This window comes from Lithobates pipiens, unplaced genomic scaffold, assembly GCF_037356315.1.
Source record: "Lithobates pipiens isolate NorthernLeopardFrog02 unplaced genomic scaffold, aLitPip1_a1.2 Scaffold_3, whole genome shotgun sequence".
In the NCBI taxonomy this organism is placed as follows: domain Eukaryota; kingdom Metazoa; phylum Chordata; class Amphibia; order Anura; family Ranidae; genus Lithobates; species Lithobates pipiens.
This window is the reverse complement of record NW_027507790.1, coordinates 166,059,638-166,086,570: the sequence shown is the minus strand read 5'-3', so window position 1 is coordinate 166,086,570 and position 26,933 is coordinate 166,059,638. Positions and strand designations below refer to the sequence as shown.

Genomic DNA, 26,933 nt, shown 5'->3' with positions numbered 1-26,933 from the left:
TTTAATATTTTTTATAATTGTCCCTATGACCCTTGCCATCATTGCGAGACGAAATCTTCCTATGGGGACACGTGTTCTAGGAAGTACTGTTTAAAGTCAAATCTCCCCCACAACAGGGCACTGCAAAAAAAAAAAAAAACGAAACGAAACAAAAAAGAAACACACACTGGCAGAGGATGTAAACCATGTTAGTTTTCCTTTGGCATCAGGCTGTTACTTAGCAGATATTCTCCTCTCCCTGCTTCCAAAGTTGCGATTACCAAAATTTGGTGCAAGAGGCATACTTAAAAGCTACAAATTGCAAACCAGTGCCCTATCTTATTTCATTACTTAAAAAAGGGAAAAAAACACTTTGGTGCTATTTTTGTTTTTGACTTTTTTTTTACAACTAGAAGCTCAGATAGCAGATCAAAGAAACAAAAAGATGTGACAAAGTAATTGAAATCATTTTTTTTTTTAATTTTATTGAAATTTGGTGAATCACAAAGATCAAAGTAGTAAATAGAAAGATATCCATCTAATGACAAATAACCACTTTGTTTCACATGTCTGCCAGCAAGTACATGTTTAATTGCTCATTAACCACTTGCTTATTGGGCACTTAAACCCCCTTCCTGCCCAGACCAATTTTCAGCTTTCAGCGCTGTCACAGTCATGCAATGCGGTACTCGTATAACATTTTTATAATTTTTTTCCCCACAAATAGAGCTTTCTTTTGGCGATATTTAATCGCTGCTGGGTTTTCAATTTTTTACAAAAAAACGAAAAATGACCGAAAAGTTTCAGTCAGCACCGGTGGGCACTGATGAGGCAGCACTGATAGGTGGCACTGATAGATGGCACAGATGGGTGGCATTGATGAGTGGCACTGAAGAGCATTGATAGGTAACACTGAAGGGCACTGATAGGTGGCACTGATGGTCACTTCTAGATAACACTGATAGGCAGCACTGATAGTTGTCACTGAGGTGATGAGGCACTGATGGGCACTGGTAGGTGGCACTGGTGGGCACTGGTATACACTGGCAGGCGGCACTGATAGGCACAGATACTTGGTTGATGCCTCATCCTCTTTGGGACTGCTGTCCCTCTGACAAAAGCCGGTTTACCGATCTGTTGTTTACATCATGTGATCAGCTGTCATTGCTTGACAGCTGATCACGTGGTAAGGGGCCGGGATTGCCCCCTTACTCTGATCTGTGATCAGCCGAGTCTCATTGACCTGGTGATCACAGAGTGTGCAACGCATGCCCCACAGGGGGCGTGCAGGCAGCTCATGGCCTCCCGGCAATTAAGGTTTGCGCTGTAGCCGTCATTCAGCTATAACGCGGACTGGAAATGGATAAAACACATGCAATTTGAGTCTTTATTTTTCTGTAGATTTTCATTTACAAGAAGTAGTTGATTGCCCTTAATGGTAGAAAGTTTGTAAACCTTGAAATAATAGGCATATTAGATGTATGGATAACTTTAAATTAATGCATTTAGTAAGAGTCCAACCTCAAACATTCCAACCTCAATCATTCAACCTAATGACAATAAATTAACTTAACATGTTGTTAGCTTGTTTTTTTTCTCATTATGAAATTTTGAAAGAAAAGTGTTTTATGCTTGTAGCACTGACCCCCGAAGGAGTGGCTGGTTTGATTTAGGCTTACCGTTTACCTCCTCCGCCTTTTAGCTCGTCGTTCTTGTCTAGGTGTTCCCGAGGTTGATGGCCCAATAACTGTAGAGACCGACACTTGCATTCCTTTTGGAATTTTTATTTGCTTAAAACGTTGAACAGTAATACAGTTTCTCAGTTGCGAATAGAGGGTATAGGTATGGAAGCTCAGGCACTTTGAAACTGCTGACACTTAATAAATGTCTATTTCTAGGTAATCCAGGGAGTAGCCACTCGCAGCTGGATATTTCCACCGTTGGAAGTCCTGGCTTTAGGGACTTAGCAGCCGACACATGTATCAAACTTAGCAAAGTCTCTGGCACAGACTTGGTTGCAAACTTTTAGACGAACACAGAAAGTCTCTCACAGGAACTTAGTTGTAACAGAAGGATAGGAATAGGAACTTTCTTGCGGTATCAGTATCTTGATACCGTAAGAAATGTGGATTCCATTAGTGTCCATACAGCTCAACATCCATGCTCTTACCGAGCAGCCAGCTTTGTGCGTGGGCCTCTTCTGAAGAGTCCTTCCCTGGTTGCATAACGAGTTGCTGGGCCTCTCCAAAACCCGAGACGGCACCGAGCCACCTTAGAATCCTCCTTCCAGCTACTGTGCCTCGGACTAATCAGTTCCGACACTCTGGAATGGATGGATCCGCACCCCAGGCCATGAGGACCTCTGGGGGCTGGTCAGGAGGACCAGGACCATGGCGTTAGAACATAACTTCTGAACTGGAACCCAGAACCACGTGACTTCAGCACCTTAAATACCCTATCCCGCAATACACAGAGAGACAACGCACCCACTGATTGGCTCAGAGAAAGAGATTGGTACCCAATGCGTCCAACCAGACTGCGTTCTAATGCCTGTCAAAGGTGTTAACTGCAGCTATGACCAGGCAGAACATTAGTACAGCCCAGCCAAACTGATGCCAAAACACAATTTAGAACAATTAACCCAAAGACTCATCTATAGTCTTGGGGAAAAAATAAATTTACAGACATAGCGGGTGCTCTTCAGGAGTACCGCCGCTACATGTGTAACCCAACTTCTGCTCATACATTAACTTAGGGTGTGGGCTCATTAATGATCAATTGCTTGATATTTTTTTATCATTTACATTTTTTGTGTGTGCATCGGTAAGGACAATACAAATCCAGCATTGATATATTGTACAGTAAGGATAGACTGTTTCACAAACTAATAATAGAGTAGCACCGTATGCTAGGTACATAGCGAATAGGATAATATCAACACTGCAACAAAGAGACTACATTAGTTTGAATTAAAATGCAACAGTGTGAAAACACTAAAATTGCCCAGAGGCTGGTGTACACAAACAAATTTTCCAATAGGAAAGAAAAAGGCATTACATCACAGAGGTTAGAAGACAAGAAAATGAGAGTTATGCCCTGTACACACGGTCGGAAATTCCAATGGAAAAAGTCCGATCGGATTATGTTGTCGGAAAATTTGATCGTGTGTGAGCTCTATTGGACTTTTTCTGTGGGATTTTCCAATGCACAAAGTTTGAGAGCAGGATCTAAAATTTTCCGATTGCATAAATTCCGATCGTGTGTAGACAATTCCGACAGACAAAGTGGCACGCATGTTTACAATAAACTAGACGAAAGCTATTGGCTACTGGTCCATTTATAGTCCCGACGTACGTGTTTGACATCACCTCGTTCAGAACGATCGGATTTTCCAAAAACTTTGAGCGACCGTGTATATGCAACACACGTTTTGGACAAAATCGGTCGGAAAAAATCAGACAGGTTTTGTGGTCGGAATGTCCAACCGTTTGTACAGGGCAGAAGTAAAATTACTAAGCAAGCTCAATAGGAAAGACAGGAATTGAACAGGAAGACTTAGGGGAAAAAATAAAAAAATAAGAAGGAAAAGAGGGGAGGGAGTGGTGTTAAAGAAAATGGCTGAGAACACATGTGAATTTTTTTTTTTTTGTTACTTGACCTCTGACCTGTATCTCCTAAACATCTCAAAAGAACTGTCTAGTAGTGTATATGAAGGTAGAGAGATTTGTTTGTCTTTCCGAAGAATTCAAAGTTTTGTCAATAAAAGGTAGCCAGCATTTGAAAAATCATTTGGTTTGAGACTCTCTATGTTCACCACTCCCTGATGCCAGTTTTGTTTTGTTTTTTAATATGGAGTAAGGGTCCTTTCACACGGGGCGGATCAGTTCTGATCCGCCCCGGGGATATCCGTATGCTCAGCGGGGATTACTCCGTCGATCCCCCGCTGAGCAGGAAGAGGACAGGTCCGTCTCTGCACACTGCGCAGGGACAGACCTGTCACAGCGCCACTCTCCCCTATGGGAGATCGGATGATGACGGACCGCAGTGCCCGTCGTCACCCGATCCGATCCGCAGACGGATGGAAAAATAGCTTTTTCCTCCGTTACACTTTTTCGGATCGGAGCGGGTTGGATGTCAGCGGACATGTCACCGCTGACATCCGACGCTCCATAGAGCTCTATGGAGCACCCGTTCAGGTCCGCCTGAAAAACTGACAGGCGGGCCTGAACGGAACGTCAGTGTGAAAGGGGCCTAAATCTCATAGGCCACTTTGCACTCTTGTTAGTGTTGGGGGTGGGGGAGAATCATGTGAGAGCTATTTTCGTAGGATGCACCATCTGGCTGTTAAAGGCATATATGTACCCAGTCCTTATTTCATGGAGGTTCTTGGGGATTTTGATGAGCCTCCCAGAAGCTAACTATTAACAGCATGGGGTCAGGAGGTATGGGTTGTCCTCAGATTTTTGTCATAAATGTAATATTTTTCCCTGAATGTATATATCAAGGACATTTCCAGAAGCAGAGTTATAAATTAGACCAATTTTCCAAGCACTTACTCTTAGGCCACGTACACACGGGCGGATTGTCTGCCCAACTAAGTTCGTCAGACAATCCGACAGACAGTCCGTTCAACTTTTGAATGAACGGACTTGACCACACACGATGAACAGACAGTCCGCTGAAAGCTTGCGCGATGACGTATACAGCACGTACGACGGGACTAGAAATACGACGTCCAATACACTGCAATGCAACCTTCGGCCGTGTAAATCCTTTCTGAGCATGCGCCATACTTAGTCCGTCCAACTTGCCTACACGCGAGCGGACTGTCCGCTGAAACCAAGTTTGGACGGACAAAACCAAGTTTGGACGGACAAAATTACGGAAATTCCGAAAGACTTAGTCCGTCAGACTGTCCGCTGAAAAAGTCAGCTGAAGCCCACACACGAGCGGATTGTCCGCTGAAACACGGTTCAGCGGACTAAGTTGGGCAGACAATCCGCCCGTGTGTACGCGGCCTTAGTCTGAATCTGGTCTGCATTGTTGGAATAAAATGTAAACCTTATGTAGATTTTTTTTATTGGGTTTCTCTCCATGGCTCATTGATAGCGACTTTACAGATAGTTTGCCCATTTTCTGTAAATTAGATTTTTATAATGTATAGGCTTTATGTTTATTTAAGGAAGAGTATATAGAAGGCTATAGAGACTTCAGAACTGCCTATTAGTTTGTCTAGGTGGGTTTTGGTGTATACATAGTTCGTTGGCTGGGTTACAAGTTATACACTTCCAGTATGCTGTGGCCTGAAGGTAATGTCTCTTTACTCTCTCGTGAAGAGTTGTGGTATTTTGTGTTTAGTTCAATTAATGTACATGGTTTTCCAATTTGTATTGGGGAAAGGTGATATAAATATGTGTTAGACCATTCTAAGCCCAAATTTGGAATACAAGGTTTTCTTCTCATTGTTGAAAGGCTGAACTATGTTTTTATAGGAAGGTAATTTGAGAAATATGGGGATTCTTTGAAATATTTTTCCAATATTTTTTAAGCACGAGTTCTAGTAGACACTTCCAATTTATAGAAAGTTTGTGTGGCAAGTCTTTAGCAAGAGCAAAGTCACAGTGGTAAGTCTACAGCAAGAGCTCTGCAAATCTACAGCATGAAAATTCAGCCATGGTGACCCCTGTGGTGGGAGGACTATTGCACAACATAACTGAACCAGAATTTGCAGCAGACTTGCAGAATGTTTGCAAAGAAAGTTGATCTGGTGTCATGCAATGCAAACTTGCTGCAATTGTGCAACAATCTCGTGAAGTCTGGCAAGTCTAGCAATAGTAATAGTAATTTTCAAACTTGCAGCTCAATTTTTGTTGCTATCTGGGTAGTTCTAGTTTGTCAATTTGTGATTTTATTTTTGGTCAGGTGTTTATAGAAGCCTGAGAATTTTACAAATTAGATAACAAAAAGATTTACAAGCCCAAGGACGAGTGCTGGTGTTTCAGATGGATGCATAAGTCATACAGGAGCATTTACTGCAGCATTGTTTACTGTACACAGATATCAAATCTGGCCAGGCTAAGCACAGTTTTTTTTTTAATGTGGACATTCTGTTGAATAGGTAGGGCTTATTTTTGGGGTAGGTCTTATCATGTCATGCACTGTCTTCTCTACCCCTCTGCCTCCCTGCCGGTCAGGAATTCTGAGTGGAACCGAGTAAAAGTGGTTGTAATATCTTAGAATCCACTCTATTTCAGTTTTATGTAATGTAAACTGTGTATGTTTCTGTAATATAAATATGCCAAATACCTTCTTGTAGCGACACTGATCACTTCCGTGACCTGCCGGAGCTCTCTTCCCCCTCTGAGCACTGCAGAGGGCTGGGAGAAGAGAAGGAGAGCAGCAGGAGATCAGCTGAGTGCCTAGCAGCGCTGTACTGAAGGTATTTGACACAATTAGATTACAAAAACACACACACTTTACATTATGTAATACTGTAATAGAGTGGATTCTAGGATTTTACAACCATTTAAAACTAGGGCTTATTTTCAGGGTAGGGCTTATATTGCAGCGCTCCCCGAAAATCACAGTAGGTCTTATTTTCAGGGTAGGTCTTATTTTTTCGTGCAAACAGCAGATATATGTAAATCAGATGAAAGTGAGTTTCGTTTACCTGAGATAGGAACTAACCTTTTCTGTTTAATATATTTCATAATTTTACACATTACGATAACAGAAAGGCACTAGGGTTACAGTAAAGAAATAAAACTTGGTTTTCAGATAACAAAACTTAGTCACATACTGTACAATACATCAAAATTGTCTGCAAAGGAAACCTTTCTAAGAGAGTAATCATTAGCAGGGAGTTCAAGTCAACAACAGTGAACTAGAGCATGAATTCAAGAAATGCATAGGTAGGTAAAGACAATGCTACCAATTGCGAGGATACTCAGTAAATGGTCTTACAGTTCCAAGTGCTAACAAAACTAGGGAGAGACAAGCTTGGGATTGAAAGCGAATCTTTTAGATGAAACTAAAACAAGCATGTAGAATCCTGAATCAAATGTTATCGGTTGATTTACTAAATTTGGAGAGTACAAAATTTGGTGCATGGTAGCCAACCAGCTTCTAAATTCAGCTTGTTCGATTCGGTTTTGATAAAAAAAAAAAAAATGGAAGCTGATTGGTTCCTATGCACAGCTGCACCAGATTTTGCACTCTCCAGTTTTAGTAAGTCAACCCCCTTGTCTCTATAGCTAGGGAAGACAGTGTTATTGGCTATATTGCAAACAAAGATTTAGAATAACACAAAGTACAGGCATGTTTTTCCTGTATTGTGGTTAGTAATTTTCTTCTTTGCTCTGCTAAATCAGGAAAATGACCAGTTATGTCGTTTCGACCATGATGTAAAGGTTGAACTACCTGGTGGGTTGAGAAATAACAAGGTTTTCCTTGTCAAAAGATTTTATTAAGTTCATACACAGTGATAACAGGTAAAATATTGAGATATAAAGTGACCAAAGAAATGAAGCTCAAAATTTTGTACATACATACTTAATTCGTATGGAATAACCACATATTGTCATGTATGTAAGTACAAAAAAAAAAGAAACATTTTGTAAACATGACAAATACGGTAAATTTGTTAAAAGGATTAGTAGGTATTGCAGATAAGTTGGGGTACAGAGAAAAATTCTGCAGGAGCAAGAGCTTCTAATTCATAAGAGGTGAAAGGAAGGGAAAATTAGAGAACAAAGAGAAAGAAAAAGGGTAGAGAGACCAGGAAAGGAGTGCCCATTCGGTAGGTCCAAAAGCCATTGTGTATATAGTCTGGATATTCGTAGATCAACTACCAAGGCAGGAGAACATTCTCATTGAAAGTTGAAGGGAGATGTTTTATCTATGGGTGCCAAAGTTTTTTGAATTTGGGGATTTGATCTTTTTCTATGGCTGCTATTTTAGGCTGAATCATGGAATTATGCATCCTGTGTTTTGTCTCGACTATAACCAATGAAAGGGATTTCCATGCTTTTGCAACTGTTTGTTTAGCGGCAGTAAGTAGTTGGACAAAAAGTTTAAATTGAATGTGAGTTAAGCACAGTGGTTTCAACTTGAGTAATGTGGTAGTTGGATCGGGATTCAATTTCAACCTGAACATTTTGGTAGCCAATTCAAAGAATTCCTTCCAAAAGACCTTGACAGTAGGACAGGTCCACCATGTGTGTACGAATGTGCCCAATTCCGAACGGAAGCAGAGTAGGTAGGTACATACTTAGCTATTCAAAGGTACCAGATACCATTGAGTCAACACCTTGTAATTGGCTTCCAGTGCTAGAACATTCAGGGGAAGATTATTTTATTGCCCACTAGATCTTAGACCAGTCCTCCAAGTCAAGGGTTTGCCCAAGATCTGCCTGCCATTTCTGGGTGTAAGGTGGTTTAGCTGAATCTGAATTGGGTAAAATTTGAGAGTATAAAGAAGAGATTAGACCTTTAGTATGTGGGTTATCTTTACACATTGATTCAAAATCTGAAAATTGTGTCAGAAGGGCATTAGTATTAGTATTGGGAGTGTAAACGTTTTTGATTTGAAGAGAGCAGAATAATTCTGATTGCGGTAAACCATAGGATTTGTAGAGAGTTGGGAATGGGATAAAGGACTTAACAGAAACAAAATGGTAAAATCTTAGAACGTTCAAGGAGGTCCAAATTTTAAACGATGAGGGAGAGAACCATGCAGGGTAAAAGGCTGGGTTTAAAAAAAATGAGAGACAAGGATTATGTGGAGATTGTAGATTGTGTTGAAATGTAAGATTATCCCAAAGAGAAAAAAGTGTTTAGTAATGGGATTACGTATTTTGGGACGATCTTTGGGAGGGAGCCAAAGTAAATTAGAGATCGATATAGGATCATATTTCGTGGCTTCAATCATAACCCATAGAGGAATTTCATGTGTTGCATCATATTTAGATAGACTAGCAATATGTGCTGTTTTATAATAGGATGCAAAGTTAGGAAAACCAAGGCCACCACTGGTTTTAGGGAGATATAATGTGTGCAAAGATATGTGTGGTTTAGAGCAGTGGTCATCAACCCTGTCCTCGGGGCCCACTAACATGCCAGGTTTGCAAGATAACTGAAATATGTCACAGGTGATATCATTTGCTGCTCAGTGATTGCAGTATTCTAGTCTGCATCTCCACCAAGGTAATACATAAAACCTGGCCTGTTAGTGGGCCCTGAGGATAAGGTTGATGACCACTGGTTTAGAGAGGCTCCAAACAAATGAAGTAGCTTTTTTCTGGATTAATCTTAGGTAGTAAGCTGAAATTGGTAACGGTAGTACTCTAGAGATACAAAAGTTTGGGCAAAAGTGTCATTTTTATTGCACTAATTCTTCCCAGCCATGATAGTGGGAGATGAGTCCATTGTATCAACAAGTTTGTTGCCCTTCTCAAGGTTTGCGGATAATTGGCTGAGAAAAGATCAGATATGGAGGCTGTTAGATTAATCCCCAAATATGGGATTGATTTCTCAGCCCAGGTAAAACAAAGTGCTATTTTATCAGGATCCAGTTCCATTTTGGTAAGAGAAATATTTAAAACCAGGCATTTCTTAAGATTAGTTATGAGACCCAAGAGGGCATCAAACTTGTTGAGGATAGGTAAGAGATTGGGGCCTGTAACTTGTGGGGATGATAGAAATAGTAGAATATTGTCTGCAAAGAGACAACGTTTATGCTGATATCCCACTATTTCTTTTTCGGTTATAGTTGAATTAGATCTAATTAGTTCAGCAAGAGGTTCTATTAATAGGGCAAACAAAAGGGGGGAAAGAGGGTAACCCTGCCATGTGCCTGTCCCTATATTGAAGGAATCTGATTTATACCCAGCGTACATTATGTATGCCCATGGGTTATCTCATAAAATGCGCCCCAAACCCCCATTTCTGAAGGGAATAATTTAAGTATGGCCAAGAAACAGAATGAAACAGAATGAAAGGCTTTCCTGATATCGAGTGAGAGAAAGCAAGAAGGGATGTGGCAGGTTTTTGCAATATGGGCTAACAGGACAGCTCGACAAATATTGTCATTGGCTTGTCGTGTAGGCATAAATCCTACTAATGTTTCTGAAAAGGTTTGATAATATAAGGCCAAATATCCGTCGGGTCCAGGTCTCTTATTCTTTTTTAACTCTTTCATTGTTTTGGCTACGTTGTCTACTAAAATGGGTTCGTCGAGTTGTCTTTTTTGGTCACTGGATAGCTCGGGTAGGTTTAATTGGGAAAAGAAGGTGTCAGCTGCCTTAGGGCAAAAATTGTTTGTTGCCATGTATAAGGAATCAAAGTGGGAGTGAAATTGATGTACAATTTTGACAGGGTTACATGTGTAGGTATTATTTGATAATTTAATTCTTATTAGTTGGGTTGGAGTGTGTGTTTAGATCTGTTTAGGGATTTTTCATCTGATTCTGTGAGGAATAAGTCATACTACAGGTGGGCTTTTTCTAATCGGATTTTGGATGATTGGATGGGATTATCCTGAAATGATGCAAAAGAAGTGTTAAATTCAGTTTCTAGCTTGTGAGCAAAATTGTTCGCGTTTGAATGTGGCAGGTTATCTTTGAAATACTCCACGCATTACTAGTTTGTGTGCTTCCCAAAGTGTCAGTGGGGAAATGTCCGGGCTATTATTATGTGTTAAATATTCTTTCAGGGCTTGTTCAATGGTTAAGCAATGTGATGGATGTTTGAGTAATGTATCGGGGAGGTACCAAGTGGGGTCTTGAGCTTTAGGGATAGTAGAAGCTATTGTGGTTAGGACTGCATTGTGATTAGACCAAGTAATGGGATTATATCTGAATTAAGTAGTTCTGGTAACATCCCTGTGGTTAAAAAGATATGATCAATGCATGTAAATGTTTGGTGAGGGTGTGAGTAGTATGTGAATCCACTTTTAATTTGATTATTTTCTCTCTAAGTATCAACTAAAGTGTGTTTAGAAAGAAGATGAGAAAAATATATTTTATTTGGTTTTTGGGTTAGGTGATATGGTGATTTATCCAGAAATGGGTGTAATACCTGATTGGACTCACCACACATGATAATTGTTCCAATCTTATGTGTGGTAATTACCTACATTAGGTGTGTGAGGAAAGGTGTGGGTTATTTATTTGGTGCCTAATAAGACACTATGACTGCTGAGTCCATAATATGTCCTGTGAGAATTAATGCCCCTCAGGGTCTTTAATTTCTGATTGGAGTGTGAATGGGAAGAAGCGGTGGAAAGCTATGAGGGTTCCACTTTGTTTGGTGGTGGTTGAGGCTGTGAATACTTGTGGATAAAAAGAACTCATAAATTTAGGCATAGAGTTTACCGTGAAATGTGTTTTTTGTAAGCACACAATATGTGCTTTTCGAGCCTGAAAAAAGCGTAACGCTTTAGTTCTTTTATGAGGTATATTGATACCCTGAACATTCAGGGAAAAATGTTTAGAGGTGCCATGGTAGTTGATCTAGGAAATTATACTTACCGATAGTCATGAAGTTCTGGATGGTTGAACCTGTACGAATGGAAATGAAGAGGAAGAAGAGAAAAGAGGATCTAGGAGAGATTGAAGAAAGAAGGTACAAAATAAATGTGGTTAGATAATTCATTATAAAAAGGATTCTAAAATATTAATAATTGCCCGTGAGTAGGAAAACGGTTTCCCATCAGGGGAAGTAGGGCCAACATCGAACACCCACATATTATGAGTGGGGGAGCGAGGAAGGTACAGTGGAGCACATGGAAGTACCGTGAGTGGGAGAAGAGCCTTATCAAAGAGACATTGTAAAGATGTATTATTGTATAAGCTGCCAGGCTCTCTGAAAATATAATTCTATTTTACAAGAAAAATCTTAAAGGGGAAGGATGTGGGTGGTAAATAAATCTACAATCTGAGAGCAATTTTTTATAATAAAGAACTGTTAGCATAATGGAAGGGGGAGGGGAAAGGGAGGGGGATATACACCAGGAGGAGAGCAAATTTAAGCAATCTTACAAAGTTGGCCAGAGTAGGTGTGAGTTCCCTAATCAAAGCAACCCGTTTAATAAAAACAAGGGGGTTATAGGGAGGTTATCTACAAAGAAATGCTGTTAATAGAAAGTATACCATTAAATCATTTAACAATAATGAAACGGTCTAGTTAGGGAGAAAAACGAACTGCTCTCATCCGTAAAGAGGTCAAGTGATTTAGGAGGATTATGATTGGAACAGATTATAACCTTGATTATTAAGTTTATAATCATCTGAATATTAGAAATAAAGGGCCTATGGTATGAAAATTGAAGAGTAGGCAATGTGACCCCCTTTGAATGTGGAACAAATGGACAAAACTTTGAGGGTTTATAGCTAGGTAGAGTATTATGGGACTTAGTTAGAGCCTAAAGAAGACCCTTGATATGCCCAATCGGGTTTCATAAAAACTGGCAGAGAAATCAATCTCAAAGAGAAATGGTGGAGGAATGTTCAAAGGAACAGAACGTTGTCAGTCTATGGAATCTTCTTGATCCAGAGGAGGGGATCCAAATCGAACTCTCTTGTGAGAATGTTGGTTTTCAGTTTTCCCTAAGGATTGGGAGCTCTGATACGCAGATTGGAGCGTCTGGCTGTGTTTTCAAAATCTTCCAATCTGGGTTGTAGCGTTAAATTTTCTTCTTTTAGGTTATCAATTTGAGTCATAACATCTTGTGCCATGTTTTCTATTTCTTCCACTTTGAGCGCTAAGGCTGCTGTACGGTTCCCTAGTTCTCTTATTTCTTTAGTCAGACTATTAGTGATATGTTCAGAAGTCTGCTTCAAAGCTTTGTGTAACATTTTTTCAAATTGTTTTAAAAGAGATGGGGGTGTTGAGTAGTCTTGAGAATTATCTTGTGAGAATATAATTTCTGAATCTGACTCACCTAAAGCAACGCGGCTGGTGCGTTTTCTACTTGTGAGAGCAAGCTGAGGTAAAAGGAGATGAGGGGGGGCCACACCATTTTGGCTGAAGCCCGCGTCTGGCCCTCCTTATTAGCAGTGTTTTTATCCTTAAAACAGCTTCCTCCTAACACCATTCTCTTCCAGAAGGCTGCCCTGTCATCTCAAGGACAATTAGGAGAAAGAGTATAGAAGTCGGCGGGAGTATTCGTGACCGCAGATCCTCTCCCTCACGGAGCGGAGCTCTAGCAAAGCATGACCGCCATGCTAGACTCCACGCATGCACCCTCTGACCTGAGAAATAACAAGGTTTTAATCATCGTGCTGTATTGGAGCTTTTGGACATAATAAAATATTGTGGGTCTGAATGGGTTATGTCTATTGCAACCAAGGAGAATATTGTTGGTGTTTCCTTTATAGAGTTAAAGGTTATCTTTATGCAGGAAAACTTCTCTATCCTTTTGGAAGAAATGTTAAAGTAACGTGATTAGCCTTCTAATGTTGTTGAAGAATCATTGATTTATTAACTTCAATGTTCATCTTGTGAGGAGATAGTTGATATGAGATTTTTTTCTTCTGTGTAGAGTTTGCTTTTTCTCTTTGAAGATCAGTGGATCATTTTGATGAATATCCTGTAGTAGCTGCTGTATGAAATGTGCTTTTGCATACCAAATTTATATACCAAATAAATTTGTTTTCTTTTTGTAAAGGGCAATTCCCGACTTGTTGAAAGGACTTTCATTTGTGTGTTTCTTCATCTGAATAATCAGCAAAAATCAGAAATTAGTGGCCTTCAAGGAAAAGTCTTTTACCTGCCCAGAATGCCTGTAGTATTGCTATAGAATGAGTACTGTATATTGAAAGTATCGTATGATGATGAGGTGATAAGTCTTTTCGTTCTGGGTCAAAATGTGCGCTCTTTCTACTTTATAGGGTAAAGTAAGTCTCAGAAGTTCGGGATGTTATGCAAGTAAATGGACATTAGCAGGCCTGTGGATAGGATTCTGACAAGCCTATTAAACACAGGTTTTTTCTTTGTGACTCATTTTCTAAGTCTTCAAACGTGTTTGCCAGTATGCATACCTGGTTTTTAGTCACATCCATAATGGTGTTTGGTTTTTTAACCTCATCCTCCAGTGTTGAGATTAGTTCTTTGGCTTCACTCAATTTATGAGCAAGTAAGACAGGCCATAGACGGTGCAAACTTCTTACCTGCAACCACGGGTTGCAGGAAAGAAATTCACACGGATTCCACCATCAACACAGACAGTGTTGACAGGGGAATTACTCCTACTGAGCAATTGTCTTCTCCCAGCAAGAGGTTGGGTATAGGAAGCCACCCCCCCCTCAGTAAATGACAATGATTATCACAAGCGGCTATAGCAGTTTGGCATCAACTTGGTATATTCAGCCTGCCCATTAATGATTCGAACCATCGGCCTTATTCATGTGACAGAGATTGAATACCATTAAATACCATTAAATACCACTTTATTTCTGTCTTCTGGATTGTTGATTTGAAGTGTAGTTCCACCCAAAAGTGGAAGCTCCGCTTATCTGTCTCCTCCCCCCTTCCGGTGCCACATTTGGCACCTTTCAGGGTGGGGGAGCGGGTACCTGTTTTTGACAGGTACCTGTCCCCACTTCCATCGGACCTCACCGATGCGAGGTACATCAGATGTTCGGGCCAGTTAGAGAGTGTAGCGCTTTTTGCGCATGCACGGAAAGGAAACCGGCTGTGAAGCTGCAAGGCTTCACTGACGATTTTCCTTACAGGCTGTGGTGGCAGCAGCACCCGAGAGCTGATGGAAAGATCGGCTGGGTACCATCGCTAGATTCCAGGACAGGTAAGTGTCCTATTATTAAAAGTCAGCAGCTACAGTAGCAGCTACAGTATGTGAAGCTGCTGACTTTTATTTTTTTGTGCTGAGGGTGGAACTCCGCTTTAATTAGTTTAGTTTAGTAAGTAAGTAAGTAGTAGACTACAGATGCTGTTTTCATGTGGCTTTGATACAGATTGGTTTCATCGTTGGAGGACAGAGGTTCTGGGTTAGTGGAGTGTGATGACTTCAAGGTTTTGCAATCATGAGCAGAGTTATAGTTTTGCTGTTGTGCTTGTTTGGTCCTGGAGCATGATTTTCTTTGTGTTTTCTCTAGAAATCCATCCATTTGGCAGATGATTGGGTTGCAGATATATAAGGTTCTTCTAGGTATAGATGGCATTATTATCCCGGTAGTGTGGGAGCTTTTCTAATCTGCATCAGGCACCAGAACTGAAAGTTATAAATCAGGTTTTGTTTTTTTGGCTGGGCCCCCTGTATTGTTACAATTCGTATAAGTAACAAGGGGGTGGTAAAACTGAGGCTCAGCATTCTCAAACAGCCCACAAGGGTTGATTTAGTAAAGGCAAATAGGCTGTTCATTTTGCAAGGGACTTTTCCCCAGAATGTGATAAAATATAACTTTGCAAAGACAACCCAATCACATGTAAGAAATAAAAACAGCATTTTTCCTTGCACATGATTGAAATATGGAAGTCAGCAGAGTTTACCTTATTTACTAAGCTCTGGGGAACATTCCCTTGCAAAGTGAGCAGACTATTAGCCTTTAGTAAATAAACCCCATAATTTATGTGCCCCAGACTTGTGGGTTTCCATAGCTAACAGTTCCACCCAAAACCTAACCCCGACCCAAAACCTAGCCATGGTTGAAAGTCTATAGTTTATGCTGTTGGACTTGTTAGGTATTTTTCACATATTTTATAGATCATTCTTGACTTTATGAGCTGCATGAATTTAATTTTGCAATAATGGAAATTGTGGAAGGAAAGGAGCAACATTAGTTTTCCTCTAAAAGCAGAACGCCACATGTTATCGGTTAAAGTGATTGCCATAACATGTTCCATATTACACAGCCTTTCTGCTTGATTTGTAGGAAACTATGAAAAAGGAGAACACTGGATAATATTGCAGAACTGGGATGTCCAAAATTGTATTCACCTTTCTCCATTTTCCAACCTTAGGTTGTCCGAGAATGGATCCTGAAAACAAAGACAACGTTGTCCTAGTGGAAGAGAAATTCCGATACTTCTGTTTAGAGTTTGTGAAACATTCCCAAAGTGTAGGAGATGGCTGGGAGTGGAAACATGTCCAGGTAATGTGTGCGTGAGTCACAGTCTATACATTATATAATTGCCTTCTATGCTGTAAGTCGCATAAGACGTTATTCTTTCATCACTTCATTTAGTAATTACTGTTTACTTGTCCAACATCCGAAAGGATAATCGAAAACATCTATAGCTAAAAACAAAGAGGACTATTTATAATTGGTCAAATAGGTAATTTGGTACTATGTTGCCACCTTTTCTGATGCATTCTGCTCACGTTGTATTATTAGAGTTCGTTCAGACGTGACTGGTGTTTTGCTGCACTTCATTGCTAGGGGACATAGAAAACAATTGTTTTCTATGTGTCCCTTTCACACTTCAGTTGGGAGGTACTGTACAGTGAGCATTTTGTAGCATATTACCACAGTTTATAGGTAGGCACTGTGGGGTTGGTTTACTAAAGGCAAATAGACTGTGCACTTTGCAGTTGTCCCAGAGCTTAGTATATGAGGTAAAGCTTCACTTAGCATAGTATACCCAATCGTGCAAGGAATAAAAAACAAAAAACAGCATTTTTGCTTGCACATGATTGGATGATGGAAGCTAACAGAGTTTCTGCTCATTTACTAAGCTCTGGAGCAACTGCACTTGCAGAGTGCAACAGCATCTTGCAAAGTACACAGTCTTTTTCTCTTTAGTAAATCACCCCCTGTATGCCAGCACACAGCACTGCAATGTACCATGCTGCTGTGTGGAGACACAAATGAAGTTTCACTTTGTGCACTTCCAATAAAGTTAAAAAAAAAAAACATTTTAAACTGCTCCCTCACCATGGCTCACTGCAGCCGAAAACAGAAAGCTGCCCAAGTGCTAACACAGAGGGGATGATTTACTAAATCTGGAGAGTGCAAAACCAATCAGCTTGCAGTTTTTTTTTTTTGTTTTTGTCAAAGCTGAAGTTAGAAGCCGATTGGCTACCATGCACAGCTGCACCAGATTTTGCACTCTCCAGTTTTAGTAAATTAACCCCAGAACGTTTAGTGTGTGCAGGCAGTGTGAACCAGCCCTTAAATGTTGTTTCAGCAATTGTGCTCAGTAAATGAAATCAGTGATTTGGCACTTTGCAGTGTGTATTGTAACCAAAACTTAGCTGGGTACACACTGTACGAATTTCCGCAAGTACCTTTGGCCGCAGTGACCATTGTGTTCTGCCGGCAAGGAAGGCTGCCAACCCGCAGGACACAATGTCGCTGCAGGAGGGATTCAGTGTTGATGAGGAAGCAAACCCATGGTGGAAGGAAAGGAATTTGCATAATCTATGGCCTGCCTTACTCACAGAATATTTGGAGAATCAGGTCACCGTTATTTTGCAATACTTATGTAAAAGAGAACATCAATCTGCAAAACAAATATGTTCACAAATGAGTTTTGTTTCCTCATTGTGCCCCCCATTTCCTGTATGGATGTCATAGGGACAAGAAGAACCACGGGTTGCAGGAAAGAAAATTGCTTGATTACCACCAGTGGAGCCATTGTGTTCTCCCTGCGGGGGAAGGGAGCACCGCTGCCGGGAGAACACAGTGATTACTCTTAGTGGCTATAATAGCTGCTAGCAATAACTGCATGTAAAATCTGACAGGCTGGTTGTACCCAAGTTGATCGATCGATGAACCTGGGTACATTCAGTCTGCCTATACATGGTTTGAATCTTGGTCGGTCCCTGCTGAACCAGCCAAGGTTCAAACCGTCTATGGCCAGTTTTAGTTTTTCATTGCTTGGCTGCCTGAACACTACAGTACCCAAAGGGTGGGCTAGCATTTTTCCAGGGCAGTGTCCATGGCTGAGAGGTTAGGGGTGTGTAACAAGTGGGCGCCAGCCACTATATTTGATTTTTTGAAGATTTGATTGCTCAAAGCAACACATGGGAGAGAGAGGTAGGGGATTCAGATCCCACTAACTGACTTGCAGACTCAAAATCTGTCTATAGACCTCAGTACAGGGAAAAGGGGCTTTTAGGCTGAAAACATCGACCTGTACCTTTTCCAGGAGAAACAGAATCTCCATTATGAACAGTAGCCTCAGTAATCCTCTTGATGCTTTCCCAAGCGCTCCGCGAGTTTCTTTTCTTCAGGATCTCCAGCAGCAGAGTCACCTTTGGTACTCCTTCCTAGGCATCACTTCTCCTTCCAGACTCCTGTCCTCTGTGAGGCTCCCCTGGGCACAGGACCTCCAGCAGTAGGACTATACTGGACAGGCAGGCTTCTTCTGTTCTTAGGCATTTTCACCAAGCACATTCAGAGGCCTCCAAGGCCCCAGGCCTAGTAACACAGTTTTACCTTATACATCCTCCCGAGGCAGCAGCCCAAGGGGAGGAGAATGTTCACAATATCCACTCCAAATATATATGCTCTCCCCCAGCATGCACCAGTGGCAATACTCCTTTTACTGATAGGCCAAAGTGAGCATAAATATTAGCATTATCTCTTATTCACAGGTGCATGGCCCAGAACGCAGACAGTGTCTGTTCTGGGTTGTGCATCGGCACCCACACAGATGTCAAATTGGGAGCAGCAGCTGTATCCTAATTGACATGAATGGAACTGCCTGCATGGGGATGCAGGGAACACCCATGTGGGTAGACATAGCCCTTGCATGGGCGATCGCTGTAGCATGCCCATGTAGATGAGGCATTTCTGTGGCATCTCATTCTATTGCCAGAGATTCCATTAACATCTATTTGCAGCAGATAGAAACAGCAGCAGCATTGGATTTAGGGGGAAAATCTAATTACAAAATAGACTATAAATCATCTTGGGATGACTATGACCCAGCAGTACTAAATTTAGCTAGTCACCCCTAATTAGGACAGGGTAGCTACGTGTCCTAAAGAGGACATGTCATTTGGATAGTAAGATCACAGTGCTGTAGAGTATATTTAGTTAAAGCAGCCATTACTAGGACATTCTAAATCCAGTGTTAATTTTGGCAGAAAATTTCGATTTAGTTTCAGTCATAGTCTTTTGACTAAAAAGCAATTTTAGTTTCAGTCGTATTTTAGTCATCTGAATTGTTTTAGTCATATTTTAGTCGACTAAAATCGCATACGTTTTAGTCAACTAAAATCTAGTGGGTTTAGTTAAATTGTGATGCATTATTTAAACATTTCTCTGTAATTTTCAAACCAATTATATACTCCTAAAGTAAAAATCTAGTAATATGTTATTATTTATGGTATTAAAGTGGTTGTAAACCCTAGGACAAAAAAAATAAAAAAATCCTGCAAGACAAAGGCATAACGAGCTAGTATACGTAGCTTACCTAGCTCATTATGAATTACTTACCTGATATTGAAGTCCCTGCAGCCGTCCTCGTACACTGCTCCGGCGGCCGACATCGCTACCAGAGTTGCTTCCGGGTATTGCGGGCTCCGGCGCTGTGATTAGCCAGAACCACGATGATGTCACTCCAGCGCATGTGCCACCGGTAACTGCATACTTGCTGAAGCAACGGCACGTACAGGCTTACCTGTAGCAAAAAGTGTGTTGTAAGAGTTTACAACCACTTTAAGGTTTGAACATGGACTACAATCCAAGTTTCATAAACAAACAATAATATTGCTTTTTGACAAACAGAGGTTCAACTTTAACATGAAAAAAATAAATAAAAACTGTAATCTCTATTGGCTGTAATTCTATTGCACGTATTACGTATTACCTGAATATATTGCCAACATTAAATATTAAGAAAAAATATAAGAAAATCCTTTCTCTTCATTTTTTTCTCTTTCAGAAGTTTAGTAGATGCCCCTTTCTAAAGCCCCATACACACGGTCGGACTTGTACAAACTTTTCCGTGGACTTTTGTACAAAGTGTGTTGTCCACAAGTTTGTATTGCATACACACGGTCGGACTTTTTGACAACAAACACGAACGTAATGACGTCACAACGTACTGACGCCGCTTCAAAAGAGGACGTTCAATGACTCCAGCGCCACCTTTGGTCAACTTCTGTATTGTAGTCTGATCGTTTGCAATGGTTCTGAGCATGCGTGTTTGTACCTTGTACAAAAGTCCGATGCTTTTGCATACACACGGTCGGACTTTGCTCCATCGGACTTCTGTTGTCAAAAAGTTTGTCCGTTCGCAGAGCCAACAAAAGTCCGATGAAAACAGAAAAAGTTTGTCCGATGGAGCGTACACACAGTCGGATGTTGCTCCAAAACAGCTAATTTGCATGTTTGTTGTCAAAAAGTCCGACCGTGTGTACGGGCCTTTATCCTCAAGTAGTGGAATAGTACAATACGTGTTTAAACTTGAATGTGCTATTATTATAGGTTCTGACTGGAATTGTGTTGCCAATTTAGAAATGGCCAGCAAAGTAGTGTTCATTTTGATGTCAATTTTCGATTATAGTTTTCTTTCGACTAAAATGCCATTTTAATTTTAGTTGTATTTTAGTCATCTGAATTGTTTTAGTTTTAGTCTACTAAAATAGTGTTAATTTAGTCTATGAAAATATTTCAGTCGACAAAATTAACACTGTATAAAACTCATGCTGCTAGTACTGAACAATTAGCACTTTCTATGTCTGTGTCTTTTTTTTTTTTTTAAGACAATAAAGTTGCAGGAATTTAAAGCAATAAATAACTGTGGAAATAAATAATTTGGCTGCAGCCCAGAGTAAAATTTTTATTACATTGTAAGATGAACACTGGCAGATTTGGTGGAAACATGCAATTTAGCCTAATAATTAGCAAATTCTTGCATGTCCCATCTCTCTTCTCCTTGTGACAGCAGTTACCGAACTAGTATTATTTCTTTTGAAATATTTTACAATGGAAGTTACGATTTTTCTACTATGTTTTTCGGCATTGTAAATCAGTTTTATTAGGTGTTCTTCTAAATAGCAGGTGCTAAGTGATCAATAGCGCCTGTTTTGACATGACATAACTTGTCAAAACAGCCCTTGTTTGTATAAGTGTTTGTCTGTCAACTTTAAAGTGACAATAAACAATATCCCAATTCTCCAAAAATAAGGCATACTCATCCACTACTGGCGCTGTAATCTATTTTTCATTCACTGTGTTTTTCTGCTGCCTTGTAATATCCTCCATGGGCTCTCAAACCTCTCCTTTTCCTCTCATTTCTGTTTGTTTGGAATGAGCAGTGCATGTTAGTTGTGGTCATGCGCACTGCTCTGTGCACACTACAACTCCTATAGTCTATAGTTCATCTTGGGGACTTGCAAAAGAGGGTGACTACGTTCCTACACACAAAGTTACCATGGAGAAGGAAGGCAGCCATCCTCTAGCAGGAAGGCAGATAAGAAGTCAGCAGCAAAAGAAGAGGAATTTGGAACTTAGAGGAGGCTGAGGGCAATAGGTACTTTTTGAGTTAAGAATACATACTTTTTTTTTTTGAAAACCAGAGTTTTGTGTCACTTAAAATCAAAGTAGTGGCTGTGAAATTTTGTAATGCTACTATGGAGTGCACAATCGTGCAACTGTTTTCTGAGATATGGAGTAATACGCATCACAATTTCATCAATGGTCCAGATTGACTGTGGTTGAGGTGATGGTTTTGTTTTTGAGGTTAATTTAGGGATGAAGGAATAAGGTGCCCCCCCGGTGTCTTGTAACGCTTCACTGCTCCCCAGCTGGTGCAGGCATTCCACCCTTCTGGGAGGGACACATACTTGCCCCCTCACCGTATGCAGTGGTTTCTTCCTCTGGCTTGTTTGTCCTGTACTGACATAAAAGCCAGCAGGAGGAACTACTTTGTGCAGCAGGAGGAACAGCTATTCAAATTCCTGGAAGTGTAGAATAGTTGTATAACCTGGGGAGCAATTAAGGAGCAAATGTTTAATAGAAGGGCTGCCAGACAGGTAAATTAATCCTGTGGTGGTGACAGGGTTACTTTAGGTTGGGTTAAGGGTTTAATTTAGGAGAGGGTTTAAATTAGGTCAGGGGATGGCTTTAACGACTTCAGCCCAAGAAGATTTTACTCCCTTCCTGACCAGAACACTCTTTACAATTTGGCACTGCGTCGATTAAACTGACAATTGTGCAGTTATGCAATGCTATACCCAAACAAAATTTGCATGCTTTATCCCCAAAAATAGGGCTTTTTTTGGTGGTATTTGATCATCACTGCGGTTTTTATTTTTGCACTATAAACAAAAAAAGAGCGTCAATTATGGAAAAAAAAAAAAAAAGTTACCTTTTGCTCTAATAAATATCCCCAAAATAAAAAAAACTAAAACCGAATTTCTTCATCAGTTTAGTCCAATATATATCCTTCTACATATTTCAGATTTTTGGTAAAAAAAATCGCAATACAGATATATTGATTGGTTTACGTAAAATTTATAGCGTCTACAAACTATGGGAAAGATTTATGGCATTTTTATGGCATTTTTATTATTATTATTTTTTTTTTACTAGTAATGGCAGTGATCGGTGATTTTTAGCAGTACTGCGACATTGTGGCAGATCAGACACTTTTGACACTTTTTTGGGACCATTGACATTAATACAGCGATCAGTGCTATAAATATGCACTGATTACTGTGTAAATGTCACTGGTAGGGAAGGGGTTAACACCAGGGGCGATCAAGGGGTTAAATGTGTGTTCCCTAGATGTGTTCTAACTGTGAGGGGATAGGACTAATTAGGCAAGGAGACATATCGTTGTTCCTACTTAGTAGAAACAAACGATATGTCTCCACTGACAGAACAGGGATTTGTGTGTTTACACACACAAATCTCTATACTGGCTCTCGTTCGCGCGATCACGCCCTCTGACGCACATTAAAGGGAACGCCCTACCCATACAGGGTTTCACTCCGTGGTGCCATTGTGCCGGTTGGGAACCAGTTAAGAACTGAGTGTTTTGATAGTCTGTACTCAGTTTTAGATAAAAGAGATGGATAAGTAAAGTGTTACAATTTGGGTGGGGGCTATAGGTATTTACAGTGAAATTCACATTTGTTCCCAGCACTTTAAGTTTGACTTCAAAATGTTCTAAATGTCCTACAGTGAGGGCAAAAAAGTATTTGATTCCCCGCTGATTTTGTACATTTGCTCACTGACAAAGAAATTATCAGTCTATAATTTTAATGGTAGGTTTATTTTAACAGTGAGAGACAGAATAACAACTATCCAGAAAGATGCATTTCAAAAAAGTTATCAATTGGGTTCTATTTTATTGAGGAAAATAACTATTTGATCCACTATCAATCAGCAAGATATCTGGCTCCCAGGTGTCTTTTATACAGGTTATGAGCTGAGATTAGGAGCACTCTCCTAAAGTGCGTGCTACTCTACACAGAAGGATATCAGCTATCCCTGACCCTGGAGGTCACCATTAGGCCTCTAATGCCCTGTACACATGAACAGTTTTCCCATCGGAATAAACTCTGAAGGTTTTTCCGATGGAGTTCCGACGGAATTCTGCTGAAACTGTCTTGCATACACATGATCACACCAAAGTCCAATCGTCAAGAACATGGTGACGTACAACACATAGGACAGGACTAGAAAAAGGAGGTTCAATAGCCAGTAGCCAATAGCTTCCGTCTCATACTTGCTTCAGAGCATGCGTCATTTTTGGTCCGTCGGAACAGCATACAGACAAGCAGTTTTCCCGATAGGAATTGGTTCCATCGGAAGTATTTAGAACATGTTCTATTTCTAGGTCCGTCAGAATTTTGGAAATATTCTGCTCGTGTGTACGTGGCACTACTCATTACAGTATTCATCTAGGAAGACAAGCTTCACACTTCGATATACAAGGAACCTACTGACAAATGCAGCTATCGCCACAGTTCCAGTTTTCATCCCCAGCCCACTAAAAGGGCCATCAGATACCACCGAATATGTTCAGACCCAGAAGACAGAGATAAACGTCTGAAAACAATAGCAGACTCTTTTCATAAGATTGGTTACAAAGACAAAACCATCAACAGCAATACAGCCTTGAAAACCAGAAGAGAAAATCTACTTACAATACAAAGAGAAAAAAAAACAAATAACGGTGTACCTCTAGTCACCACATTCAATCCAGCACTAGAAGGGATAAAAAAAGATACCTCATCCAGTGCAAGAGATGTAGCGAAGGATCTTATTTTGGTGAAACAGGACAGATGTTGCAAAAACAGGACACTATGAATTTGCACAGACATGCCATCAAGGAACATAAAGAAGATAGTTTCTGCAAACCTGTGGGACATCATTTCTCACAACTGGACCACAACTGGACCACACTATAGAAGACCTCAATGTTTTAGTTCTTAAAGGGCATTTCAGAACTATTCAGGAAACTTTTGAACTAAGAATGATACCTCTATTTGACACAAAAGATAACGGCCTAAAATTAGTTTCCTTACTCATTATTCAACAATTTTATGACTGACCCTGTAACTGTCATGCCACCCCCTGTTAAAAAATGTTGAATCAGTGCTACTGGGACCTTGAAGAAGGGGACCTACCCTGAAAGCTTGTCCTGCAAAATTGTATGTTAGTGCAATTAAAAAAAGTATCACGCCAACCGGCTTGTTCGGCCCTCCTCTGACTGCTTCCAGCGGCCTTTTTCCTTCCTTTTTCTCTTTCTTTCTCTAGACTCTGTCTTTTCTTACTCCCTCCTACATTCTTTCTGGTTCTTTTTTCTTCTTGTTCTTACAGACTCCATCCTTTGGGGTTGGTCTCAGGAATGGGACCACCTCTAGGAGGACTGTGAGTAGGTTGTTGTATATGGCCTTTTTCCCTTTCCTTTCCATTTCACCTTAATTATCCTTCAATATTATTCCATTCGCAAGAAGGTTTAACTATGATTGTTATGTTTGTATTCCTTTTGGATTCTTCTGTAATATCTGATCATTCCTTAGCCCCTGTGAGGGTGACCTATAGGCTCTCTTTTGATTTCTTACATTGTGGCTTAAAACCAATAAATACATTGAAACAGAAAAAAAGTATCACAGACTGTACTCAATTGTTTTACGATCGCAAGTGCACCTATATGGCTACAATCACCTCAAGTAAAAAAAAATCATTGTAACAAATTATCTCTCTCTTCTTCTTAAATGGTCATGGTAAATGACTGGCCTTTCCTCCTTTGCCGTGAACTAAGTGAACCTTTAGTAAAACAAACTTATTGTGTCACTAACCCACTAATATAAGAAACCAAGAGTTTCTTATCTTTACTAGTACTCGCTTATGTGTAAGTTGAATCCTTTCTATATCTAGGGATGTGACCTACAGAAACATCTCCTGTTTTTATCACTTTTACTTGAACTAAAAGAACCCCCCCCCCCAAAAAAAATAAAAAACATTAAAATTAAAGCCTTTCTTCAAGTTAGTATAATTTCAATCACCAAAAAAACTCCATTGTGTTGTTGTTTATATAGGCCTGTTGCTTATTCAGGCTAGTTATTACCACATTATCACTATTATACTGCATGCCAAGGCAGCTTTGATGTAAATATATAAAGTATGTGTAGATAGATAGATAAAAAAATGATTGTATTAGAACATTTTACCTCTTTATATAGGTCCTGGAAATTCATCAGTTTTGCTTGAAGCTTCACACATTTTGTTTCTATTTCTGGAACTCTGAGCCTCCAAGTCAAAATTCTATTATATATTGTATCTAATGAGATCTTATCAACTTTTGATCAAATGAAAACTAAGATTCACCTCCACAATAGTATGCTCTTTCTGTTCATTCATCTAAGACATGCCATGGCATGTTCTCCAACTGCATTTTATAGAGAAAGTAATAATACACCAAAATGTCTTCACATTCATTTAATATGTGTTGAGTATGTGACAATTTTTAGAGATTATCAGATATAAAATATATCTGCACCGCAATACAGTGGAAACTGTCAATACAGTATTAACATATAGATCACACAAAGCGGTTTTATGAAAAGAAGAAAGCGAGATTCAGCATAATCGAAAAACTCTACAATAACATTTGCCAAAGGGCAACTTACAAAATTGTGAAATCTGCACTGTACTAACTGTATATAATATTGAAGCATTACAGATGACAACAACTTGTAGCACAACATAATATAAACTCTATTATAATATGTGTGCAAACATAGAATAGTAAAGTATGAGGCAGCAATCAATATCATACAAAACATAGAGGATGCTAACCTCTAACTTTTCAGGGACTACACCACTGTCAAAGAGTGTCAAACTAATGTCTAAATGCACAGGTCCCTTCCGTGGCTAGTCTTATGTGACAATGTCAGAAGCAATGCTATACATATGACACACACCCCATCCTTCCTATGCATTCTAGGAGGCTTTAAGGCTACCAGGACTAGAAGCCAACTGCCTTCAGAATCCCTTTGTTTTTAAATTGGGTTTTTAAAGCCAGTGTGCCCTTGCCATAGAAATTTGTAGTTTCCAGAAATATGTCATTGCTAAAGACAGCCAGAGTTGCTAATAAACAGGCAGGAACCATGCATGATAAAAACATGAAATATGCAGTGATATAAAGAAAAGCAGGGCAAATCTCTAAAGCCGCGTACACACGGGCGGACTGTCTGGCCAACTTAGTCCGTCGAAACACATTTCAGCGGACAGTCCGCTCGTGTGTGGGCTTCAGCGGACTTTTTCAGTGTGCAGTCTGGCGGACTAAGTATTTCGGAATTTCCGTAATATTGTCTGTCGTACTTTGGTTTCAGCGGACAATCCGCTCGTGAGTAGGCTAGTTCGACGGACTAAGTATGGCGCATGCTCAGAAAGGATTTACACGGCGAAAGGTTGCATTGCTGTGTATTGGACTTCCTATTTCTAGTCCCGTCGTACGTGCTGTACACGTCATCTCGCAAACTTTCGACGGACTGTTTGTGCATCCGTGTGTGGTCAAGTCCGTTC

The 26,933-nt window shown here is 40.1% G+C and overlaps 1 protein-coding gene across 2 annotated transcripts in view; it reads left to right on the top strand.

The window, feature by feature from the left end:
• Nucleotides 1-26,933, top strand: part of ATG10 (autophagy related 10) — a 276,547-nt gene that overhangs the window by 41,989 nt on the left and 207,625 nt on the right. For both annotated transcript variants that reach the window (XM_077462452.1, XM_077462451.1), the window contains exon 2: nt 15,958-16,088. In XM_077462452.1, coding sequence (XP_077318578.1) covers nt 15,969-16,088 — 120 coding nt within the window. In that variant the 5' untranslated portion in view covers nt 15,958-15,968. The remainder of the gene's footprint in view (nt 1-15,957; nt 16,089-26,933) is intronic.